This window comes from Drosophila miranda (assembly GCF_003369915.1).
Source record: "Drosophila miranda strain MSH22 chromosome Y unlocalized genomic scaffold, D.miranda_PacBio2.1 Contig_Y1_pilon, whole genome shotgun sequence".
Classification (NCBI taxonomy): domain Eukaryota; kingdom Metazoa; phylum Arthropoda; class Insecta; order Diptera; family Drosophilidae; genus Drosophila; species Drosophila miranda.
Genome location: NW_022881603.1, coordinates 37,008,063 through 37,033,838, shown reverse-complemented (window position 1 = coordinate 37,033,838; position 25,776 = coordinate 37,008,063). Strand labels below are relative to the sequence as shown.

General features: G+C 41.4%; 2 protein-coding genes and 1 long non-coding RNA gene across 3 annotated transcripts; all 3 read right to left on the bottom strand.

Annotated features, from left to right (window-relative positions):
* Positions 1–819: 819 nt before the first annotated feature.
* On the bottom strand, positions 820–24,134 carry LOC117191180. The gene is made up of 2 exons (XR_004473965.1): positions 23,796–24,134; positions 820–1,070 (listed from the first exon to the last, which is right to left on the bottom strand). It is a non-coding gene; the product is annotated as an uncharacterized LOC117191180 (long non-coding RNA).
* On the bottom strand, positions 3,948–6,763 carry LOC117191119 (guanylate kinase-associated protein mars-like). The gene is made up of 2 exons (XM_033396079.1): positions 5,322–6,763; positions 3,948–5,269 (listed from the first exon to the last, which is right to left on the bottom strand). Exons 1-2 carry the CDS (start codon positions 6,661–6,663, stop codon positions 4,056–4,058), a joined length of 2,556 nt encoding a protein of 851 aa, XP_033251970.1. The 5' UTR covers positions 6,664–6,763; the 3' UTR covers positions 3,948–4,055.
* LOC117191118 (guanylate kinase-associated protein mars-like) lies at positions 10,577–13,544 on the bottom strand. The gene is made up of 3 exons (XM_033396078.1): positions 13,433–13,544; positions 11,905–13,375; positions 10,577–11,852 (listed from the first exon to the last, which is right to left on the bottom strand). Exons 2-3 carry the CDS (start codon positions 13,244–13,246, stop codon positions 10,639–10,641), a joined length of 2,556 nt encoding a protein of 851 aa, XP_033251969.1. The 5' UTR covers positions 13,247–13,375; positions 13,433–13,544; the 3' UTR covers positions 10,577–10,638.
* Positions 24,135–25,776: the final 1,642 nt, after the last annotated feature.

Sequence of the window (25,776 nt, the reverse complement as noted above, 5' to 3'; positions counted from 1 at the left end):
TGTTTAACAATTTAATCTGGTATTTTGTATGCAGTTTTTTTTAAAGGTAGTGCTTTTTTTACACAATAATTTTCCCTTTGAAAACTCGTGAAAATTCTAAACAAATCCAATAAGAATGACTAGCAAAAGTTGGCTACTATTTTAGAAAAATAATCTATCAATCGGATAAACTTCATGTTCAGCTATAAAGTCCTAGCAAGCTAATAATATCAAATCACAGAACGATTAGCCCATTGTATGCCAAAGGGGTATTTTAATATTGCACCGAAAATAGTGAAAATCGTGGATATAGTGGGTTTTTTTTTTGTGAGTAAAAGAAGGGATAGGAGGTATCTACAATGACTGTTTAAATAGAGGGGTCTTAAGTGGGTATATGTGGCATATTTCAGACCGTATATTTTATCGCCAAGTCACTTAGTACACTAATTTTCTTGCCACAATGTCTGGTTCACACACCTTGCAAAATATAAAAATACTTTCCATAGTATTTTCCAGTATATTAAGGTTATGCACTCACATTGGCCAATGCCCCAATGTAGAAGTCGTGTAAAAATGCAATTTAGAGCCACATCGATTATTAATGCGGGAAATCATCGATATCTTGATCACTTGCCATCAAAATCTCAATGTTTTCAAAAATATAAAAAAAGGAATGTAAAAATATGCATAACGGGGGTTTTTCACACTGGCGCTTCCATGGGGCTTATATGGAAAAGAACGGGCCAACAATTTTGAAAAGTACACATATTCCCCTTTATAAAAATGATTTTAATATGTAGCAAATGGGTAGTTACCATGTAAAGAAATAAACTTAGTGGAAATTGTTGACATTTTTTATTGAAACCTTATTTTATAAACAATGCCAATAAAGATGGTACTTAAAATTAGCCACTTTTATATAAAATTGATTAGATTATCGGTTAAAAATATGTGTTCAGTGCTGATAGTCGTTGCTAGCTAGTATTCAACCGAAAGCAATTTTTTTTTTTTTTTTTTTTTTTTTTGGTGTTAAATCATCTCAAGGATGATCGGAACTTTGATCGTAGCACTGTAGCCACATTGATCAGATACTGGTGATGTAGTTTGGCGAGTTTGACAGGTCGGTATATAAAAAAAAGAGGAAAATTACTTAACTGTTTTAGAAAATAAACTGAAATTACTTTATAACATGATGAAGAAAAAAGGGGTCAAAAGTTTAAGTCAGCAGTTTTGATGAAGATTGCCAGCTCTCTGAGATGTAGCGGCTCTTTTTTTATTAATAATTGATGTAAATTGTTATAATATTTAAAGATTTTGAATTTCCTTCTGAGCCCGGCAAATCTTTGGCAATCGAAGATCAGGTGTTCGGCATATTCAGTTACATTGCACGTTTCGCAGATATTTGAGTCAATTGCTTTGATTCTGTGTAGGAAGACTTTGTCGTATGTGTGTCCCGTCATAAGTCTGTTAATGGTCTTGATGCTTTTAGCATTCCATTTAAGAGAAAAATGCCAGGGAAATATGTCTATGAGGGTGGATCTCTTCGTCCTACACTTCGTCCTGTAGTCCTCATTCCATTTGTATACTAAAAAGTTCCTAATTTCTCTTTGAGCCTCCTTGTAGCTGTATTTTATATTTATTGTAAACCCCTCACTTGTAGAAGCCTTTGCTGCTATGTCAGTCTTTTCGTTGATGGCCACACCCTTGTGACCAGGGACCCATAGAATGTCAAGTTTCTGAATGTCTGATTGGTTAATTATTTTGTGAATATCATTCACTAGGTACGAGTCTGTATTCTTATTTTTAATTAAATTAATAGCTCCTAATCCATCACTTAAAATCAAAGCCTTTTTGTAATTATATTTAAGACATAGTTCGCAGGCCTTTTTAAGGCCTACGAGTTCGGCACCTACTGAGGATAATCTGTTTTCTATTTTGTACTTGTGGATATTTCCACTAGGCCATTCTACTATTCCTATGCCACATGTACTTTCTGTAACTGAGGCATCTGTTGATAGAATGTTCCAGTCGTCCTTTCTGTACTTGTTCAGAATCTCATAAAATATAGTTTTTATACCCGATACTCAAAATGAGTATTGGGGTATATTAGATTTGTGGTAAAAGTGGATGTGTGTAACGTCCAGAAGGAATCGTTTCCGACCCCATAAAGTATATATATTCTTGATCAGCATCAATAGCCGAGTCGATTGAGCCCTGTCTGTCTGTCCGTCTGTCCGTCCGTCCGTCTGTCCGTCCCCTTCAGCGCCTAGTGCTCAAAGACTATAAGAGCTAGAGCAACTATGTTTTGGACCCAGACTTCTGTGCGCAAGCTCCTTCTTGGGACTGTTGACTCCCAAACTCTCTTGGGTCAGATTGACTTGGCCGTTCCATCCAGACCTACCCGTACTTTTAGGCCTATCCGTCTACCCATATGTAGGTCTAATTATGCTGATCATGAACCTTTTAGGGTTTTATGCCATAATTATAACTCCCTCTGTCAAACCCTATCCCCTGAACTGTCTCTTAAACTAATTGCATGCAATATTTATAATCATTTAAATTTAGCTAACTTTTAACTTATCCTTTTCCGCCTTTAGTAACGAAGTACCATTATTAACAGATAATTTGTTAATTTAATAAATAAATAAATAAATAAATAAATATGTCACTGCTTCAAAAATATTTCAAAACTTCGCCCCGACCACTTCCGCCCCCACAAAGGACGAAAATCTGTGGCATCCACAATTTTAAAGATATGAGAAAACCAAAAACGTAGAATTGTAGAGAATGACCATATCTTTAAGACTGCGGAATCTGTATTGGATCGTATTATTATTATAGCCAGCATCAAGAAAACAATTTCATTTTTTTCTCGCCCTGTCTCTCTCTAACACACACGTAGCATAGGCGGCTTTGCTTAGAGTAAAACATTAGCGCCTAGATCTCAGAGACTACAAAAGCTAGAGCAACCAAATTTGGTATCCACACTCCTAATATATCGGACCGAGACGAGTTTGTTTCAAAATTTCGCCACACCCCCTTCCGCCTTCCCCTTCCGCAAAGGACGAAAATCTGGGGATATTCAAAAATCTCAGAGACTATTAAGGCTAGAGTAACCAAATTTGGTATCCGCACTCCTGTTAGATCTTACTATAAAACGTGTATCTCAAAATTTCGCCCCACCCCTTCCGCCCACACAAAGGACGAAAATCTGTTGCATCCACAATATTGAGGATACGAGAAAACTAAAAATCATAGATAATGACCATATCTATCAGATTGCTGAATCTGGATCAGATCAGATCATTTTTATAGCCAATAGGAACAAATCAATTTGCACTGGCTACGCAGCGCCCGACGTCACGCTCAGACTGATTTTCTGTCTCTCTCGCACGCACTCTTTGTCGTGTCGTTTAATATTAGCGGCGTCTGCCGGAGGAGAGCCATACTGACTTAGTATCGGGTATAACTGTAGAGTTGCGGTGTCCGCAGCAACTCACAACGTTCCCCCTCGTTTTTTTCCTTTATTTGATTGATTGATGTACTTAATTAAAAAAAAAATATAAAACACGGCTTTGAAATTGAAACATAATTTTCAGAATTAAATAATACTATACATATAAACAAAAACGTAACTTTAAATAATAAATGATAAACTACATAAACTCGGTGGATGGCCTAAGACGCGGATTGCGGCTCATTTTCTAGCCAATAGGAACAAATCAATTTGCACTGGCTACGCAGCGCCCGACGTCACGCTCAGACTGATTTTCTGTCTCTCTCGCACGCACTCTTTGTCGTGTCGTTTAATATTAGCGGCGTCTGCCGGAGGAGAGCCATACTGACTTAGTATCGGATATAACTGTAGAGTTGCGGTGTCCGCAGCAACTCACAACGTTCCCCCTCGTTTTTTTTCCTGTATTTGATTGATTGATGTACTTAATTAAAAAAAAAATATAAAACAAGGCTTTGAAATTGAAACATAATTTTCAGAATTAAATAATACTATACATATAAACAAAAACGTAACTTTAAATAATAAATGATAGATAAACTACATAAACTCGGTGGATGGCCTAAGACGCGGATTGCGGCTCATTTTCTGCTGGGCCCTGGTCTACGGAACGTGTTTCCCCTGAAGCTTCGATCGACATGTCCTCCTCGCAATCCTCTAGCTTATCGCCGCCAAAGGGCTCATCATCGCTAATAGTGCCTTCTTCGTAGGTGAATTTGAAGTGCTGTAAATTTTTCTTTGTACTGAAAATAACTCCACGACTTTCACGCTTGCTGGTCCCTGGTTTTTTCAGAATCGACTGGCGTCCCTTATTGGGAGGGGGGGTATGATTAAGAGCGTTTTGTTCGGCTGCGGCCAATATAGCAGACTTGAGAAGAGTGCTGCCACCATTGGAAGAACGGCTCTCGCCTACAGACATGCGCAGGACGATGCGAGCAGGAGAGAAGGACCGACGGTCGCGTACTACGATCACACGCTGAGTGCTGCTGCGAGATGGAGTTTGCGGGGCATCGTCCGCTGATACCACATCCGCCTTAGCCTTTTTCATTTCAGCATGGGCCTTGCGGAGTAATTGCATCAAGTTACTGCTGGCCTTGACCTTGGGCTTAGCGTTTAAATTGTTGCCCAGCTTAGACTTTGGTTTGGCCACAGGCTTGGCTGGTATTTTCGATTCCTCAACTGCATCGGGGTCCTGCCAATTGTTCTGTTTCCATCGCTTCAAGTTATCAAAGCGCTTGTCAACATTCTCACTCTGGAGTCGCAGCATGTCCCACCACCCTTCCAGATCCTCTGCCTGGACTGGTTTCGTCTCCTCGCTGCCATCGTAGGGTCGATGGTTCTTGCCCGTAGCTCCCGCCTCGCAACGGTCAATCAGACCGCTGAACTGCATCAATTTCTTGGTAGAGAGCAAATTTGTCTGTCCAATGGCCACATTGATCATATCTATGCCGCCCGTCTCAACCAGATGCGCCTCATTCTCCTTGCTATAGGCTTCCCACTCGCTGCAGATATCTCGCAGTCGTCGAATCTCATTCTCCAGCTGTATGCGAAAGTAGAGCACCGACTCGAGGGCCCGCCGATTGGCAACAGGATACTCCTCACCGGGCAAATACATGCTGTTTGGCTTCTCACGATCACAGCGAGAGTTGACTTTACCGCGCGAGACGCTCACATATGGACTTAAGTAGTTGGGCTTCTCATCGGAAATCCTGCGAGGAGGGGTTTGCTCCGCAGCTGCCTTCAGAGTAGAATTTTCTTGTTCTTTATCATCTGGATCTGGAAACCAATAATATTACATTTTACTCCATTTTATTCCTGTTGTACTTACCCTTAGCCAGATATGGATCCAAGATCAAACTCTCTTCAGCTGCCGTTTTTATCAAAGAGTACCTAGAAAAGTCAAATTTCCGCTTCGCTTTCGAATCTCGGTGTCTGCTCATTGGACCCACTGGACTCAGATTTGAAATCTCACCCAAGGCTTCTATCATTTCTTGACTGCAATTGTTCGTCTTGCACTGCGTGAATGTGGCCAGAGCAGGGAAACTTATCTTCTCTTCCAGCGGCGTATTGGGAGGCAGTGGGAGTTCAGTGGTCCCAGCCTCAACCAACTCTCTCATCAGCTCCGGCCGATTTCGAACATTCTTTTGAAGACCTACGTACTTGCTGACGTTGCTCTTGGCCTTCATTCTGGTCGACAATTGGCTGGCAAGCTTGTTTTTTATTGCCGGCCCTTTTGCTACTGCGGTCGACTTAAATTTTCCCGCAGCTCCCCCTCCGCCGCCTCCTTGAATGGGCTTTGGTTTCACTGCTGGTATTTTTAAGGTGGGCTTACTCACGGCCGGCTTTTCGAATGGTTGCGTCCTCACATTTGGCAAATGAACAACCCCATTTGCAGAAGGTCCAACGACCAAATCTGCTGCCTTGGGCTTTGGGCCTGCTGTAGGCTTCAAGGGCAATGCACGTGAAGGTGCAGGCTTCACTGTGGCTGGCTGGACATTCCTTGCTGATGTTTGATGTTTAATGTTTGATGTTTGGGTCTTCACAGTGACCGGCTGAGGACGCGACGTTGCATGTTGCAGCTTTGCCATGGTTGCCGCAGGCTGAGCGCGCAATCTGGATGGATGACCCTGGGTACGCAATTGGGTTGCCAAAGGTTGTTTCCTCTCCGCTGCCGTCTGCGTACACTGAGTTTTTTTTGCCAAAACATATAAGGAGTGCCTTTTTGGCGGCACAAATGCCGGAGCGTTCTCCTGCTCTTTCTGGGGGTTTGTCGCAGGTTTAAGTGTTTCGGTTTTATATGTGAGCATCTTTTGACCACGACGAGCAATTTGCTCGTTCTTTGTTTGTTCCTTCCTGGCAGCCTTCCAATCCACGAAGCGCTTTATGTAAAGGTCCCGGGTGGGGTTCCTCTGCTGCTGAGGCAGCTCTGGTTTTCGATTCTCCTTAGGAGGAGCGACATAGGTAAGGCGTGGCTGCGCCTCCTCGGAGGGCGGTATAGGTGCCGCACGCTTGACGGGAGTTGGACTAACACTAATAATGCGGTTGCTTTGAAAACGATCCTCGCGCTGTTTTGCACGCGCCGCATTCTGGAGTTCCCGGTTCTGCTCATTGAAATTGCGTGGGCTAAAAGCAAGTGATTGCTGTTTATATAATTCCCTGTGGCGCTGCATTATGACGTCGAGCAGTAATTATTTAGGAGTTTAAAAAAAATGGAGGGACGCTTCTTAAGAATGGCGCCTTTTCAGCGTGCCATACCGATAAAAAAACGAACTTAACCCACTTAAGCCCCTTTATTTAAACTGGATAACAACTCGAGTTAGACCGCGGAAAATAATACTAATAATAATAATATTTACCTCTTTTTTACCTGGCAAGGAAACTTTTTTTGATAGATTGGGGACTTGGAATTTGTTTAACAATTTAATCTGGTATTTTGTATGCAGTTTTTTTAAAGGTAGTGCTTTTTTTACACAATAATTTGTAGCGGTATATTTTTCAAAATTTTCACTTTGAAAACTCGTGAAAATTCTAAACAAATCCAATAAGAATGAATAGCAAAAGTTGGCTACTATTTTAGAAAAATAATCTATCAATCGGATAAACTTCATGTTCAGCTATAAAGTCCTAGCAAGCTAATAATATCAAATCACAGAACGATTAGCCCATTGTATGCCAAAGGGGTATTTTAATATTGCACCGAAAATAGTGAAAATCGTGGATATAGTGGGGTTTTTTTTTGTGAGTAAAAGAAGGGATAGGAGGTATCTACAATGACTGTTTAAATAGAGGGGTCTTAAGTGGGTATATGTGGCATATTTCAGACCGAATATTTTATCGCCAAGTCACTTAGTACACTAATTTTCTTGCCACAATGTCTGGTTCACACACCTTGCAAAATATAAAAATATTTTCCATAGTATTTTCCAGTATATTAAGGTTATGCACTCACATTGGCCAATGCCCAATGTAGAAGTCGTGTAAAAATGCAATTTAGAGCCACATCGATTATTAATGCGGGAAATCATCGAAATCTTGATCACTTGCCATCAAAATCTCAATGTTTTCAAAAATATAAAAAAAGGAATGTAAAAATATGCATAACGGGGGTTTTTCACACTGGCGCTTCCATGGGGCTTATATGGAAAAGAACGGGCCAACAATTTTGAAAAGTACACATATTCCCCTTTATAAAAATGATTTTAATATGTAGCAAATGGGTAGTTACCATGTAAAGAAATAAACTTAGTGGAAATTGTTGACATTTTTTATTGAAACCTTATTTTATAAAGAATGCCAATAAAGATGGTACTTAAAATTAGCCACTTTTATATAAAATTGATTAGATTATCGGTTAAAAATATGTGTTCAGTGCTGATAGTCGTTGCTAGCTAGTATTCAACCGAAAGCAATTTTTTTTTTTTTTGTTTTTTTTTTTTTTTTTTTTTTGTTTTAAATCATCTCAAGGATGATCGGAATTTTGATCGTAGCACTGTAGCCACATTGATCAGATACTGGTGATGTAGTTTGGCGAGTTTGACAGGTCGGTATATAAAAAAAAGAGGAAAATTACTTAACTGTTTTAGAAAATAAACTGAAATTACTTTATAACATGATGAAGAAAAAAGGGGTCAAAAGTTTAAGTCAGCAGTTTTGATGAAGATTGCCAGTTCTCTGAGATGTAGCGGCTCTTTTTTTTATTAATAATTGATGTAAATTGTTATAATATTTAAAGATTTTGAATTTCCATCTGAGCCCGGCAAATCTTTGGCAATCGAAGATCAGGTGTTCGGCATATTCAGTTACATTGCACGTTTCGCAGATATTTGAGTCAATTGCTTTGATTCTGTGTAGGAAGACTTTGACGTATGTGTGTCCCGTCATAAGTCTGTTAATGGTCTTGATGCTTTTAGCATTCCATTTAAGAGAAAAATGCCAGGGAAATATGTCTATGAGGCTGGATCCCTTCGTCCTACACTTCGTCCTGTAGTCCTCATTCCATTTGTATACTAAAAAGTTCCTAATTTCTCTTTGAGCCTCCTTGTAGCTGTATTTTATATTTATTGTAAACCCCTCACTAGTAGCAGCCTTTGCTGCTATGTCAGTCTTTTCGTTGATGGCCACACCCTTGTGACCAGTGACCCATAGAATGTCAAGTTTCTGAATGTCTGATTGGTTAATTATGTTGTGAATATCATTCACTAGGTACGAGTCTGTATTCTTATTTTTAATTAAATTAATAGCTCCTAATCCATCACTTAAAATCAAAGCCTTTTTGTAATTATATTTAAGACATAGTTCGCAGGCCTTTTTAAGGCCTACGAGTTCGGCACCTACTGAGGATAATCTGTTTTCTATTTTGTACTTGTGGATATTTCCACTAGGCCATTCTACTATTCCTATGTAACTGAGGCATCTGTTGATAGAATGTTCCAGTCGTCCTTTCTGTACTTGTTCAGAATCTCATAAAATATAGTTTTTATACCCGATACTCAAAATGAGTATTGGGGTATATTAGATTTGTGGTAAAAGTGGATGTGTGTAACGTCCAGAAGGAATCGTTTCCGACCCCATAAAGTATATATATTCTTGATCAGCATCAATAGCCGCGTCGATTGAGCCCTGTCTGTCTGTCCGTCTGTCCGTCCGTCCGTCTGTCCGTCCCCTTCAGCGCCTAGTGCTCAAAGACTATAAGAGCTAGAGCAACGATGTTTTGGACCCAGACTTCTGTGATATGTCACTGCTACAAAAATATTTCAAAACTTCGCCCCGCCCACTTCCGCCCCCACAAAGGACGAAAATCTGTGGCATCCACAATTTTAAAGATATGAGAAAACCAAAAACGTAGAATTGTAAAGAATGACCATATCTTTAAGACTGCGGAATCTGAATTGGATCGTATTTTTATTATAGCCAGCATCAAGAAAACAATTTCATTTTTTCTCGCCCTGTCTCTCTCTAACACACACGTAGCATGGGCGGCTTTGCTTAGAGTAAAACATTAGCGCCTAGATCTCAGAGACTACAAAAGCTAGAGCAACCAAATTTGGTATCCACACTCCTAATATATCGGACCGAGACGAGTTTGTTTCAAAATTTCGCCACACCCCCTTCCGCCTTCCCCTTCCGCAAAGGACGAAAATCTGGGGATATTCAAAAATCTCAGAGACTATTAAGGCTAGAGTAACCAAATTTGGTATCCGCACTCCTGTTAGATCTTACTATAAAACGTGTATCTCAAAATTTCGCCCCACCCCCTTCCGACCACACAAAGGACGAAAATCTGTTGCATCCACAATATTGAGGATACGAGAAAACTAAAAATCATAGATAATGACCATATCTATCAGATTGCTGAATCTGGATCAGATCAGATCATTTTTATAGCCAATAGGAACAAATCAATTTGCACTGGCTACGCAGCGCCCGACGTCACGCTCAGACTGATTTTCTGTCTCTCTCGCACGCACTCTTTGTCGTGTCGTTTAATATTAGCGGCGTCTGCCGGAGGAGAGCCATACTGACTTAGTATCGGGTATAACTGTAGAGTTGCGGTGTCCGCAGCAACTCACAACGGTCCCCCTCTTTTTTTTTCCTTTATTTGATTGATTGATGTACTTAATTAAAAAAAAAATATAAAACAAGGCTTTGAAATTGAAACATAATTTTCAGAATTAAATAATACTATACATATAAACAAAAACGTAACTTTAAATAATAAATGATAGATAAACTACATAAACTCGGTGGATGGCCTAAGACGCGGATTGCGGCTCATTTTCTAGCCAATAGGAACAAATCAATTTGCACTGGCTACGCAGCGCCCGACGTCACGCTCAGACTGATTTTCTGTCTCTCTCGCACGCACTCTTTGTCGTGTCGTTTAATATTAGTGGCGTCTGCCGGAGGAGAGCCATACTGACTTAGTATCGGGTATAACTGTAGAGTTGCGGTGTCCGCAGCAACTCACAACGTTCCCCCTCGTTTTTTTCCTTTATTTGATTGATGTACTTAATTAAAAAAAAAATATAAAACAAGGCTTTGAAATTGAAACATAATTTTCACAATTAAATAATACTATACATATAAACAAAAACGTAACTTTAAATAATAAATGATAGATAAACTACATAAACTCGGTGGATGGCCTAAGACGCGGATTGCGGCTCATTTTCTGCTGGGCCCTGGTCTACGGAACGTGTTTCCCCTGAAGCTTCGATCGACATGTCCTCCTCGCAATCCTCTAGCTTATCGCCGCCAAAGGGCTCATCATCGCTTATAGTGCCTTCTTCGTAGGTGAATTTGAAGTGCCGTACATTTTTCTTTGTACTGAAAATAACTCCACGACTTTCACGCTTGCTGGTCCCTGGTTTTTTCAGAATCGACTGGCGTCCCTTATTGGGAGGGGGGGTATGATTAAGAGCGTTTTGTTCGGCTGCGGCCAATATAGCAGACTTGAGCAGAGTGTTGCCACCATTGGAAGAACGGCTCTCGCCTACAGACATGCGCAGGACGGTGCGAGCAGGAGAGAAGGACCGACGGTCGCGTACTACGATCACACGCTGAGTGCTGCTGCGAGATGGAGTTTGCGGGGCATCGTCCGCTGATACCACATCCGCATTAGCCTTTTTCATTTCAGCATGGGCCTTGCGGAGTAATTGCATCAAGTTACTGCTGGCCTTGACCTTGGGCTTAGCGTTTAAATTGTTGCCCAGCTTAGACTTTGGTTTGGCCACAGGCTTGGCTGGTATTTTCGATTCCTCAACTGCATCGGGGTCCTGCCAATTGTTCTGTTTCCATCGCTTCAAGTTATCAAAGCGCTTGTCAACATTCTCACTCTGGAGTCGCAGCATGTCCCACCACCCTTCCAGATCCTCTGCCTGGACTGGTTTCGTCTCCTCGCTGCCATCGTAGGGTCGATGGTTCTTGCCCGTAGCTCCCGCCTCGCAACGGTCAATCAGACCGCTGAACTGCATCAATTTCTTGGTAGAGAGCAAATTTGTCTGTCCAATGGCCACATTGATCATATCTATGCCGCCCGTCTCAACCAGATGCGCCTCATTCTCCTTGCTATAGGCTTCCCACTCGCTGCAGATATCTCGCAGTCGTCGAATCTCATTCTCCAGCTGTATGCGAAAGTAGAGCCCCGACCGGAGGGCCCGCCGATTGGCAACAGGATACTCCTCACCGGGCAAATACATGCTGTTTGGCTTCTCACGATCACAGCGAGAGTTGACTTTACCGCGCGAGACGCTCACATATGGACTTAAGTAGTTGGGCTTCTCATCGGAAATCCTGCGAGGAGGGGTTTGCTCCGCAGCTGCCTTCAGAGTAGAATTTTCTTGTTCTTTATCATCTGGATCTGGAAACCAATAATATTACATTTTACTCCATTTTATTCCTGTTGTACTTACCCTTAGCCAGATATGGATCCAAGATCAAACTCTCTTCAGCTGCCGTTTTTATCAAAGAGTACCTAGAAAAGTCAAATTTCCGCTTCGCTTTCGAATCTCGGTGTCTGCTCATTGGACCCACTGGACTCAGATTTGAAATCTCACCCAAGGCTTCTATCATTTCTTGACTGCAATTGTTCGTCTTGCACTGCGTGAATGTGGCCAGAGCAGGGAAACTTATCTTCTCTTCCAGCGGCGTATTGGGAGGCAGTGGGAGTTCAGTGGTCCCAGCCTCAACCAACTCTCTCATCAGCTCCGGCCGATTTCGAACATTCTTTTGAAGACCTACGTACTTGCTGACGTTGCTCTTGGCCTTCATTCTGGTCGACAATTGGCTGGCAAGCTTGTTTTGTATTGCCGGCCCTTTTGCTACTGCGGTCGACTTAAATTTTCCCGCAGCTCCCCCTCCGCCGCCTCCTTGAATGGGCTTTGGTTTTACTGCTGGTATTTTTAAGGTGGGCTTACTCACGGCCGGCTTTTCGAATGGTTGCGTCCTCACATTTGGCAAATGAACAACCCCATTTGCAGAAGGTCCAACGACCAAATCTGCTGCCTTGGGCTTTGGGCCTGCTGTAGGCTTCAAGGGCAATGCACGTGAAGGTGCAGGCTTCACTGTGGCTGGCTGGACATTCCTTGCTGATGTTTGATGTTTCATGTTTGATGTTTGGGTCTTCACAGTGACCGGCTGAAGACGCGACGCTGCATGTTGCAGCTTTGCCATGGTTGCCGCAGGCTGAGCGCGCAATCTGGATGGATGACCCTGGGTACGCAATTGGGTTGCCAAAGGTTGTTTCCTCTCCGCTGCCGTCTGCGTACACTGAGTTTTTTTTGCCAAAACATATAAGGAGTGCCTTTTTGGCGGCACAAATGCCGGAGCGTTCTCCTGCTCTTTCTGGGGGTTTGTCGCAGGTTTAAGTGTTTCGGTTTTATATGTGAGCATCTTTTGACCACGACGAGCAATTTGCTCGTTCTTTGTTTGTTCCTTCCTGGCAGCCTTCCAATCCACGAAGCGCTTTATGTAAAGGTCCCGGGTGGGGTTCCTCTGCTGCTGAGGCAGCTCTGGTTTTCGATTCTCCTTATGAGGAGCGACATAGGTAAGGCGTGGCTGCGGCTCCTCTGAGGGCGGTATAGGTGCCGCACGCTTGACGGGAGTTGGACTAACACTAATAATGCGGTTGCTTTGAAAACGATCCTCGCGCTGTTTTGCACGCGCCGCATTCTGGAGTTCCCGGTTCTGCTCATTGAAATTGCGTGGGCTGAAAGCAAGTGATTGCTCTTTATATAATTCCCTGTGGCGCTGCATTATGACGTCGAGCAGTAATTATTTAGGAGTTTAAAAAAAATGGAGGGACGCTTCTTAAGAATGGCGCCTTTTCAGCGTGCCATACCGATAAAAAAACGAACTTAGCCCACTTAAGCCCCTTTATTTAAACTGGATAACAACTCGAGTTAGACCGCGGAAAATAATACTAATAATAATAATATTTACCTCTTTTTTACCTGGCAAGGAAACTTTTTTTGATAGATTGGGGACTTGGAATTTGTTTAACAATTTAATCTGGTATTTTGTATGCAGTTTTTTTAAAGGTAGTGCTTTTTTTACACAATAATTTGTAGCGGTATATTTTTCAAAATTTTCACTTTGAAAACTCGTGAAAATTCTAAACAAATCCAATAAGAATGACTAGCAAAAGTTGGCTACTATTTTAGAAAAATAATCCATCAATCGGATAAACTTCATGTTCAGCTATAAAATCCTAGCAAGCTAATAATATCAAATCACAGAACGATTAGCCCATTGTATGCCAAAGGGGTATTTTAATATTGCACCGAAAATAGTGAAAATCGTGGATATAGTGGGTTTTTTTTTGTGAGTAAAAGAAGGGATAGGAGGTATCTACAATGCCTGTTTAAATAGAGGGGTCTTAAGTGGGTATATGTGGCATATTTCAGACCGTATATTTTATCGCCAAGTCACTTAGTACACTAATTTTCTTGCCACAATGTCTGGTTCACACACCTTGCAAAATATAAAAATTCCATAGTATTTTCCAGTATATTAAGGTTATGCACTCACATTGGCCAATGCCCCAATGTAGAAGTCGTGTAAAAATGCAATTTAGAGCCACATCGATTATTAATGCGGGAAATCATCGAAATCTTGATCACTTGCCATCAAAATCTCAATGTTTTCAAAAATATAAAAAAAGGAATGTAAAAATATGCATAACGGGGGTTTTTCACACTGGCGCTTCCATGGGGCTTATATGGAAAAGAACGGGCCAACAATTTTGAAAAGTACACATATTCCCCTTTATAAAAATGATTTTAATATGTAGCAAATGGGTAGTTACCATGTAAAGAAATAAACTTAGTGGAAATTGTTGACATTTTTTATTGAAACCTTATTTTATAAACAATGCCAATAAAGATGGTACTTAAAATTAGCCACTTTTATATAAAACTGATTAGATTATCGGTTAAAAATATGTGTTCAGTGCTGATAGTCGTTGCTAGCTAGTATTCAACCGAAAGAAATTTTTTTTTTTTTTTTTTTTTTTGGTTTTAAATCATCTCAAGGATGATCGGAATTTTGATCGTAGCACTGTAGCCACATTGATCAGATACTGGTGATGTAGTTTGGCGAGTTTGACAGGTCGGTATATAAAAAAAAAGAGGAAAATTACTTAACTGTTTTAGAAAATAAACTGAAATTACTTTATAACATGATGAAGAAAAAAGGGGTCAAAAGTTTAAGTCAGCAGTTTTGATGAAGATTGCCAGCTCTCTGAGATGTAGCGGCTCTTTTTTTATTAATAATTGATGTAAATTGTTATTGTGGAGATAATGTTTTTTATCCCCAATCGGCCGACTAATTATTTCGAATTAAATAAAACTCGGCGCAGAAATAAAATTACGATATGTTCTTTAGTGCGTGACATCCAAATTGCAAGTGTGGCTTGCCTGCCCTTTACATTGCCGCTCCGATCGCTAAGCGCAGCTTCGCTCGGCCGACGTCGGTAGGCAGACGCAAAGCGGAGATAGCGAAGAGCGAGCTGGCAGAGAGCGTTTAGCAGGGCAAGCAAGCGCAAAGCTTTAACAAACAAAAGAGTGACATAGACATAAGTAACAAACAAAATAAGCGGCTGAGGGCCAAGAATTAGGTGCTATTTGGCAAGCAGCTAATCGGCTGGGTTCTGCTCCGAACATTCACCCCCCCGTTGGAAGGCAAAGGCTTTCAACAGATCCATCCTGAAGGGGCAGAACCGCTATTTTTCCAACGGCCCTCTTGAAGATGCTTGCTTGGGCGCAGCTGGCGGCTACGCTGGGATGATCGTCGAACGCAGCAATCGGCGCTTCTTTACGAAGGCGGCTTGTCGTGACTACGTCTTGATCATCGGGAACCTCTGTAATTGCATAGAATGGCAGGAAATTTGGCAATGTAGAAACTGTTGAAAGTTGAATTTCATTTGGCGTGGATATGTAGGTTTTTAATATATGGAAAAGTTCGCGCTGCAGTTCCTGATTCTCCGATCGCAGTTTTTCCACTTGCACCTGGCACTCGAGCAGCTGCTTCCTGCATTGCTGCTCTAAGTTTTGGTACTCCAGCGTTGTGGGTCGAAAATCGTCAATAGAGATGCACGAGGAATTTTCAAAAGCAGCTAAAGCTGCACGCTTATTCTCCGAGCTATCAATGCTTCCTGATACTATCCAACCAAGTTTAGTCTCCTGCAATGTTGGCAATTGGGCTGATAGTCGAATCTGTCCGACGCACATTAAATCGAAGAACAAACCAGAACCTATCAACAGATCGATACGTTGGGGCTTGGAGAAATTAGGATCAGCTAGTTTTAGATTATTCGGCATTGGCCAATCCTTTGCGTCTACGCCGAAGTTAGGCTGCATTTCCGTAATTGAGTTGGTGACAATTGCAGCGAAGGAAGCTCGATAGCTTGCGTCTTGGGATTGTACAACTATATGTACAGACTTGCTCGAAGGTAGAATGGAATCTCCGATTCCAGAGATGTGAACATAAGACGAGCAATGATCCAACTGCAACTGATCAGCAAGTCTAGATGTTACAAAGTTTGCCTGTGATGCAGAATCCAAAATGGCACGACATGGGATAAGTGCTCCATAACGATCTGTTACATGGACGAGGGCAGTAGGTAGCAACACGTTCTGGCTAGGCTGAGATTTCTGGATCGAGGGGGGAGGGCTAGAACACCCGCTTGCTAGAAGCACAGTCGCGGCCTCTTGCTGGATCGATTCCTCGGCCGGTGAAGAGGAAGATGAAGCACCAGTTCCCGATGGAATGTGGAGTAGCGTGTGATGTTTGGCCTGGCAATGCCTGCAAAGTCCTGACCTGCACCTCTGCAATTCATGGCCTTTGTTGAGGCAGTTCAAACACAAGCGGCTCTTCTTTGCTTCTTTGTATCGTTCAAACGCAGAGAGATTCAGGAATGCCTGACATCTAGATATGTAATGCTCGGAGGAATTGCAATGGTTACATATGGGGTTAGGATGGTCGTTACTGGAGGTGATAAGGGTGACAGGATTGTCTTCTCCCACCTGTTGACTAGGACTTGTTGCCATGGCTGATCCCAAATTCTCCAGCATCCGACATCTCGCTTCCAAAAATGAGGCCATGCTTGACCACCGAGGCAATCCTGACGTCGGCAAGTTCTCTTCCCATTTCTCCTTTGTTTTGTGGTCCAGTTTCGTGCCTATGATGAAGATCAGCAACCCATCCGAAATCTCCTGCGGGGTCGCCAAGGTCTGAAGTGCACGCAAGTGCGAATTGATTTTGTCGCTGAGCGCGCGCAAGCCGATAGCTGAGCCCTTCTCCACCCCTTGCAGCCCGAAAATAGCCTTGACGTGTGCCTGAAAATGTAACAGTTTATTATCGAATCGCAACATTAGCAAAGTCAACGCCTTGTCGTAATTCTCCTCAGAAAGTTCCAAGGAATGAATCGTATCCAGCGCAGCACCATCTAGACATCCACGAAGATATTGGAATTTTTCGATGATTGGTATACGATGGTCTTTGTGCACCATTGTCGAGAACATCGAGTGGAATTCTGGCCAATCCATGTAGTTCCCCCCGAATCGCGGAAGCTGCAACTCGGGCATTCGAGAACGGCCTATACTATTATAGGCGAACAACGACGAATTCCCCTCGAGAGTATGCCGAGCCGTTGAATTGGCAACATTTACCGTGCGAGCAGCCATCAACTCCCGCGACAGCCTGGACCTAACCTTGACATAAACATTCGAAAAGTCCAGCCGGGCATCATGGGCTAACTGCAGGAAATTCAGCCTTTCAAGGCTCGTTTGAGCGGCATCGAAATCCGCATTCATTCGCTCGATTTGCTCTAAGCGAGCTTGAAGTTCTGCCTCATCTAACTCGGCAAGCTCTTCCTTGGTGAGAAAGCGATCCATGGCCTTTAGTTGGCGCGCGATGGACTCGGCCTTGTGCTTGTAGAAATCTACATCACTCGGCATTGCTGCGTTCGCGACATTGGTAGGCTCAGGTGCTGCCATGTTGAGGTTTTAAAAGAGTCACTCAGCACGACCGAAAAAGACACCCTGTATACGTATAAACGTGGGAACCGAAAGCAAAGGGATTACAGCTAATGCCTTTAGCTGTGCGGCTGTGCGAGCTGTCCGATTCCGCTTTGTACTCCGCTTGTGTGTATTAGTGAGTTCGCTGCACTGCCTACCGCACTGCACTGACCGAATTGTCGCGACAGAGAAATTAATAGCCAGCAATGCGTGTATGTAGGTGTATGTAAGTGTGTTTTAGCACCGAATTGTGCTTAACCGCCGAAAATTTGCTAGGGCTAACGATTGTCGATCGCGAATGGTTTTTAATTGACACTGCAACTCAGAGATCACGTCGGGGTCACCAAATTTTATGTGGAGATAATGTTTTTTATCCCCAATCGGCCGACTAATTATTTCGAATTAAATAAAACTCGGCGCAGAAATAAAATTACGATATGTTCTTTAATGCGTGACATCCAAATTGCAAGTGTGGCTTGCCTGGCCTTTACATTGCCGCTCCGATCGCTAAGCGCAGCTTCGCTCGGCCGACGTCGGTAGGCAGATGCAAAGCGGAGATAGCGAAGAGCGAGCTGGCAGAGAGCGTTTAGCAGGGCAAGCAAGCGCAAAGCTTTAACAAACAAATGAGTGACATAGACATAAGTAACAAACAAAATAAGCGGCTGAGGGCCAAGAATTAGGTGCTATTTGGCAAGCAGCTAATCGGCTGGGTTCTGCTCCGAACAGTTATAATATTTAAAGATTTTGAATTTCCTTCTGAGCCCGGCAAATCTTTGGCAATCGAAGATCAGGTGTTCGGCATATTCAGTTACATTGCACGTTTCGCAGATATTTGAGTCAATTGCTTTGATTCTGTGTAGGAAGACTTTGTCGTATGTGTGTCCCGTCATAAATCTGTTAATGGTCTTGATGCTTTTAGCATTCCATTTAAGAGAAAAATGACAGGGTTTACTGGGTATGTCTGGAAATATGTCTATGAGGCTGGATCCCTTCGTCCTACACTTCGTCCTGTAGTCCTCATTCCATTTGTATACTAAAAAGTTCCTAATTTCTCTTTAAGCCTCCTTGTAGCTGTATTTTATATTTATTGTAAACCCCTCACTTGTAGCAGCCTTTGCTGCTATGTCAGTCTTTTCGTTGATGGCCACACCCTTGTGACCAGGGACCCATAGAATGTCAAGTTTCTGAATGTCTGATTGGTTAATTATGTTGTGAATATCATTCACTAGGTACGAGTCTGTATTCTTATTTTTAATTAAATTAATAGCTCCTAATCCATCACTTAAAATCAAAGCCTTTTTGTAATTATATTTAAGACATAGTTCGCAGGCCTTTTTAAGGCCTACGAGTTCGGCACCTACTGAGGATAATCTGTTTTCTATTTTGTACTTGTGGATATTTCCACTAGGCCATTCTACTATTCCTATGCCACATGTACTTTCTGTAACTGAGGCATCTGTTGATAGAATGTTCCAGTCGTCCTTTCTGTTCTTGTTCAGAATCTCATCAAATATAGTTTTTATACCCGATACTCAAAATGAGTATTGGGGTATATTAGATTTGTGGTAAAAGTGGATGGATGTGTGTAACGTCCAGAAGGAATCGTTTCCGACCCCATAAAGTATATATATTCTTGATCAGCATCAATAGCCGAGTCGATTGAGCCCTGTCTGTCTGTCCGTCTGTCCGTCCGTCCGTCTGTCCGTCCCCTTCAGCGCCTAGTGCTCAAAGACTATAAGAGCTAGAGCAACGATGTTTTGGACCCAGACTTCTGTGATATGTCACTGCTACAAAAATATTTCAAAACTTCGCCCCGCCCACTTCCGCCCCCACAAAGGACGAAAATCTGTGGCATCCACAATTTTAAAGATATGAGAAAACCAAACCAACGTAGAATTGTAGAGAATGACCATATCTTTAAGACTGCGGAATCTGAATTGGATCGTATTTTTATTATAGCCAGCATCAAGAAAACAATTTCATTTTTTTCCCGCCCTGTCTCTCTCTAACACACACGTAGCATAGGCGGCTTTGCTTAGAGTAAAACATTAGCGCCTAGATCTCAGAGACTACAAAAGCTAGAGCAACCAAATTTGGTATCCACACTCCTGTTAGATCTTACTATAAAACGTGTATCTCAAAATTTCGCCCCACCCCCTTCCGCCCACACAAAGGACGAAAATCTGTTGCATCCACAATATTGCACATTCGAGAAAACTAAAAACGCAGAATCATAGATAATGACCATATCTATCAGATTGCTGAATTTGGATCAGATCAGATCATTTTTATAGCCAATAGGAACAAATCAATTTGCAGTGGCTACGCAGCGCCCGACGTCACGCTCAGACTGATTTTCTGTCTCTCTCGCACGCACTCTTTGTCGTGTCGTTTAATATTAGCGGCGTCTGCCGGAGGAGAGCCATACTGACTTAGTATCGGGTATAACCGTAGAGTTGCGGTGTCCGCAGCAACTCACAACGTTCCCCCTCGTTTTGTTTGTTCTTTAACCATTTTTACATGACTGACATTTGACATGTTTGCGCTAATCAGTCTGCCTAAGAAACGGATATCTTTTCGATTTGGTATAGGCACATTTCTAACAGAAATATTTACCGCTCTGACCTGTCTTTTTCCTACATTCATTGCTGCAGATTTGCTTGGATTGAAGCTAAAACCGAGATCACCACATAGAAGGTTAAAGTCATTTAGTTTTTTATTAAGGTTTTCAACCGCTACAGTAAACTCTCTGTTGTGAGAGATTATAACGAAGTCATCTGCAAATTGCATCATATGAGTATTTCTATCACAGATCTGATGTAGTCTTTTTGTGTATACATTAAAAAGGAGGGGCGACAGACAAGAGCCCTGTGGGATTCCTCCCTGAACTACCTGAACAGCTTCCCCTATTTTCAGTAGTCTCATAGACATAAAACTGATGATCCAGTCAATGTATGTTTTAGGAAAACACTCATTTTCCATTAGTCTTTTTAAGAATTTCAGGTTGACACAATTGTAGGCATTGTTGAGGTCAACAACCACAAGAGTAACGTGTTCCTTGTTCTTTTTCTTTGCCGCTACCACATTGATGACATCATTTATGCACATCGCTGCAGACTTGTTTTTTTGGTATGCATAAGATCTGTAGGGTATAATCTTGTTTTCTTGTATATGCTTTTCCAGCCTGGCTTTCACCATGCCATTTACTGTCTTGGCTAGAACCGAAATGAGGGATATGGGTCGAAAATGTTTTAAGTCAGTCAGATCCATGTTTTTTTTCGGTATTGGTACAATTCTGATAGGGGAAATTCATTCGACTGGGAAATCGCACATAGCCACTCGACGGTTGTAAAAATGTACAAGTTCTGTCTTTATACTAGTGTTAAGAGCACTCAGCATCTCGTATGTGATGTGATCTATTCCTCCTGCCGTTTTTCTGTTTCTGACTAACACAGCCTCTAACTCTTCCAAGGAAAAGAAAGGATTTTCATTGTTCTTGGTTGAGTACATTTCTTCGTCTACATCCTTTGCTTCGGAGGTTATTTGTTCGTTAAGGAATTCCAGGTATGGCCCAGCTTTGTCAGGGTCGAAAATTTCTGGGGTGTCCTCTTGACAGTTTTTTAGATTTCTGAGGAATCTCCAGGCTTCTCTTGAGTTCGATTTTACATTTAACTCTGTTAACTTCCTGGCATAGCTAGTTCTTTTGGCAATTTTAACAGATTTTTTCCATTTAACCTTGAGGTTAACAGCAGAACAATAATTTTGAAAGGAGGGTTCTGAAGCTGCCTTCTTCTGCGACTCTGCAAACTCCCTGAATAATTTGGCTAAATTCTCGTCCCACCATAATTTTGGACATTTGTTTTTGATTTCATAAGTAGCTGCTTTTATTTCCTGTTGGATGTTCTTCGCTAAATTATCCATATCTTTGTCGGCCTCAAACTGGCTTAGCTTTTTCAGTAGCCTGTTTTTGGCAAGGAAAGTTTTGAGTTTGTGTTGATATCCTGCTGTTTCAAAGGTTATTGGGTGATGGTGGCTGCCTCCTAGGTAAAACTTTTCGCATTTCCAATTCTCTATATGAATACCCTTTGTGGAAGTTAAATCGAGTACAGACCCTGATGTTGAGTCGATGTGTCTTCTGAATGTGAGACTGTGGTCATTTGCTAGACTGTAGCCAGCATTTGACATAGCTTGCAGGAGAAAAGTTCCCTTTCCACTGTTGGTTCTGTCTCCAGAAAAGGTGTGTCTTGCGTTAAAATCTCCTGCAATTATGACTTTTCCGAATGCATCTAAATATTCAAGGAGATTGTTAATCGCTTGCTTGAAGGATGCAAGAGACAACAAAGGTTCAAAATATACTGAGGTGATAAGAAATTTATCTTTGTTGTTGATGGTTCTTGCTATAATTATATCTTGCTCTGTCTCATATATCAGTCTTTTAACTCTTAATTCTTTTTTGTAGGCAATCGCCACTCCTCCATAACCGTCCTCTCTATATTTTTCTAACATATTGAAGTTGGCTAGTTTCCTAAAACGGAGATCGTGAGAGAAAACTTCAGCCAGAATGGCAAAGTCGAAGTTTTCATTGTTTAAGTAGAATACTAGGTCGTTTTTATTGGCTTTAATAGATTGAATGTTATGTTGTAAAAATTTCATATTTATTTAGATGTTTTAAAAAGGTTCGTTTCTCTCTGTTTGTTCATTTTTCTGTCTGCATTATGTTCCATATTGTAATCATTTGTACTGGTCACTTTTTTTGATGGATGTGACACATCATTTGAGTCGACTAAACGAGACAACATGTCAACCATCTGTTGAATGGTAAATTTGTTTTCTTTTAGTTCTTTGTTTTAAAAAAATGGTACGTGATTACTAGAATCGCTGGTATATGATTCTAAGTGATAGTGGGGTTTTTGTGCAGGAACCAAAGGTCTCTGCACTAACCGGCTCGCATAACTGTGTTTTTTTAAAACTTCATTTGCTTTAACGTTTTTGGTTTGAACATTTTCCTCATTTATGTCTAGTTTTGGATAGTTTTTTTCATAATTATCTAACAGCGAAAAATTTTGATGGATTGAGTAAGTGCTAAGCACTTCCTTACGCGCGATTTTTTTGATTGACATTATTTTGTTAATGTCCATCTCCTTTTCCCATACTGGGCACATCAGTCTGTCCCTAGCTGAGTGATTTTTCCCATTGCAAAGGATACACTTGAGACCAGGGCACGACCCATTGCACTCCTCGACTCCGCATTTATAGCACCTCCTAGCTGATTTGCATCTGGTCGAAGTGTGACCAAGTCAGCCACAATTATAACATTGCCTTACTCTGGGAACATATATGCTTACTTTCATCCCACATATCCCAAAAAGAGATACCTTTTCTGGGATGTCGGAACCCTCAAAACCAATTTTGACTGTTTCTAATGGTATGAGCTTGAATGTTTCGTTGTTGTCATCGGTTGTAATTTTCTGCCTTCTTGCTAATCCTTCAATTGACTTAATTTTTATGTTAGAAGTAATATTATCCATAATTTCATTCTCAGAAAAACCGAGGGGCACCCCTTTAATTACTCCATAGGATTCCACATAGTCTTTTGGTATAAATACCACTAAATTCATTTTTTTGAACTCCTCATTTAAAACTAAATCATCTGCTTCGCTGAAAACCTTAAAATAAATCTTGTATAGAGTGGCGCAAGAGCTACGATTTCTTTAATTCCTTTGATTTTAAGGTGTCTTATTTTTTCAAAAAAGAATAAGCCATTTTTGGTGTTTTTGTTTTCGAAGATGGTACTGTTCTTAGTCGATACTAGTACAGCCGCATCACCGATGTGGCACTCACTATACAACACTGTTTCTCTTTCGATGCCTACATTTGATGGGTTTATAATCGGGTTATTATTTTTATTCAGTGTTTTAGTCATTTCAGTATTTCCAGTAAAACCATTTATGACATTTGTGTGAGAATTGTGAACGGTCACACCGTCAGAAGCCTCCACCATTTTGTTACTGTCATCGTCTATCAGAATTTTGTTATTTATGTCTGTATTGGTGTTGTCGCTTTTTCGTTCCTTGCGCATCTTTTTTGCTGGGTACTTTTCGTTAGTCAAGCTGTCGAATATGTCCTCTTTCACACCTGAACACAAAGCACTGAAGTTTTTTGCTATTGTTTTTTGGGTTTGAATTTTGCCGCTTTTTGCCACCTGATCAGGGGGTTTCAATTTGGCAGACACCGAGTGACCGGCGTCCGCCATACTTGCTGGTTTAACCAGATTGCCAAAGACTTACCTCTCCTTTGGGAAATGAAAAGAGGAATAATTTATATATTGATGAAGATTTCTATGAAATAAACAATGATCCAATTTGTACAATCACTTTTAATTAAGCCTTTGTTGCTTGGAAAAAATCACTTTTCAGACTGTTAAGAAAAAACACGACCGGTCTCGCTCGCTGATGAAAAGGAAGTGACCGAAAGCAATTTGATTCAGCTTGAATACAAATAATACGTCAGTATATTTTCGGCATATTTTGAAATTTGTGACGTAGTTTCGGTATATTTCTGAGTGTCTGTTTACCATTGCACGTATGAAAATAAAAGTGAATAATAAAAGTAAGCAAAAATAAGCATTCAACTTTATTAAGTGTGTGTCAAGTGTCGAGAAAGAGAATACGTCTTTAGACAGCTGCGACAGAGCCTGGAATATGTATTAATAAATGCAGTAGACACCCCACGAAATTCGCCGAATAAATACAAGTGTGTGCGTGTGTTTATTGGGGTTAAAAAAACTAAAACAAACAACGTCACGGCAAGAGCATTGCCAGCAGCAAGAACACACGCCCTACTTTGTAAAATTAAATTCCTGTTAAAACCACATACATTCAATCGGTTTGAAACGCCAAGGTTTACCCCGATTCTGCCCCATGGAAGACCAATGCTTAATTGCTTTTGTCCTACCTGCTTTTCCGTGAATTTACGATGTCATCGGTTAAGTTACGCACGCACACACTCCCCTCTCTGTCGGTGTCGGTTCGCCGCTGCCGCCTGTCAATTCTCGCTCTGCCTGCCTTGTCGGTTGTCGGTGTATTTTTAATCGCTTTTCTCGCCCAAGAATATTAAAGAAAGGAGAGGAGAGGAGAACTACACACAACGCGCAATCAAATATATGAGTTATTGTTTATACAGTCAAGGAAAAAAGTCAACATACAGCACCGATTTTTCAATATTTCGGGTTTTCGCAATGAAAATTAAAAAAGTTGGTATGCCATTATTTAGGACACTTAAAGTTATTATTATTTCAGAAAAAAAACTTAAACAAAAATGATGTATACTAAAGTTACAACGAAAAAACATAAAATGTTCACGGAAAAAAGTGTACATACAGCCTCTATGCTTTTGTATTATAGTCTCAAAGTCATCTTAATATTAATACTTTTTATACTTTTAATATTTGGTTGGTCCACCATTGGCATCTATTACAGCCTGTAGTCGTCGGGGCATCGATGCCACCAAATTTTCGGTTGTTGTGGGCGGAACTTCGGCCCAAGCTCGAATGAGGGCGGTTTTGAGGCTTTCCCCACTGCTGATGTTATACTTCCGTACCAATCTTTCTAAAATGTCCCAAAGATGTTCGATTGGGTTAAGGTCTGGAGATTGGGGTGGTGAACGAAGCTGTCTTGGGGCATAATACAGCAACCAATCACGCACAACACGTGCGGTATGCTTTGGATCGTTGTCCTGTTGGAAGATCCAACTGCTTCCCAGGCTCAATGTATCCACCGATGTTTCCAAATTTTCTTCCAATATCTTCTTATACTGGAAGCGATCCATATTCCCTTCCACAAACACCAAATTACCTACTCCAGGACCCAGACTTCTGTGATATGTCACTGCTACAAAAATATTTCAAAACTTCGCCCCGCCCACTTCCGCCCCCACAAAGGACGAAAATCTGTAGCATCCACAATTTTAAAGATATGAGAAAACCAAAGACGTAGAATTGTAGAGAATGACCATATCTTTAAGACTGCGGAATCTGAATTGGATCGTATTATTATTATAGCCAGCATCAAGAAAACAATTTCATTTTTTTCTCGCCCTGTCTCTCTCTAACACACACGTAGCATAGGCGGCTTTGCTTAGAGTAAAACATTAGCGCCTAGATCTCAGAGACTACAAAAGCTAGAGCAACCAAATTTGGTATCCACACTCCTAATATATCGGACCGAGACTAGTATGTTTCAAAATTTCGCCACACCCCCTTCCGCCCCC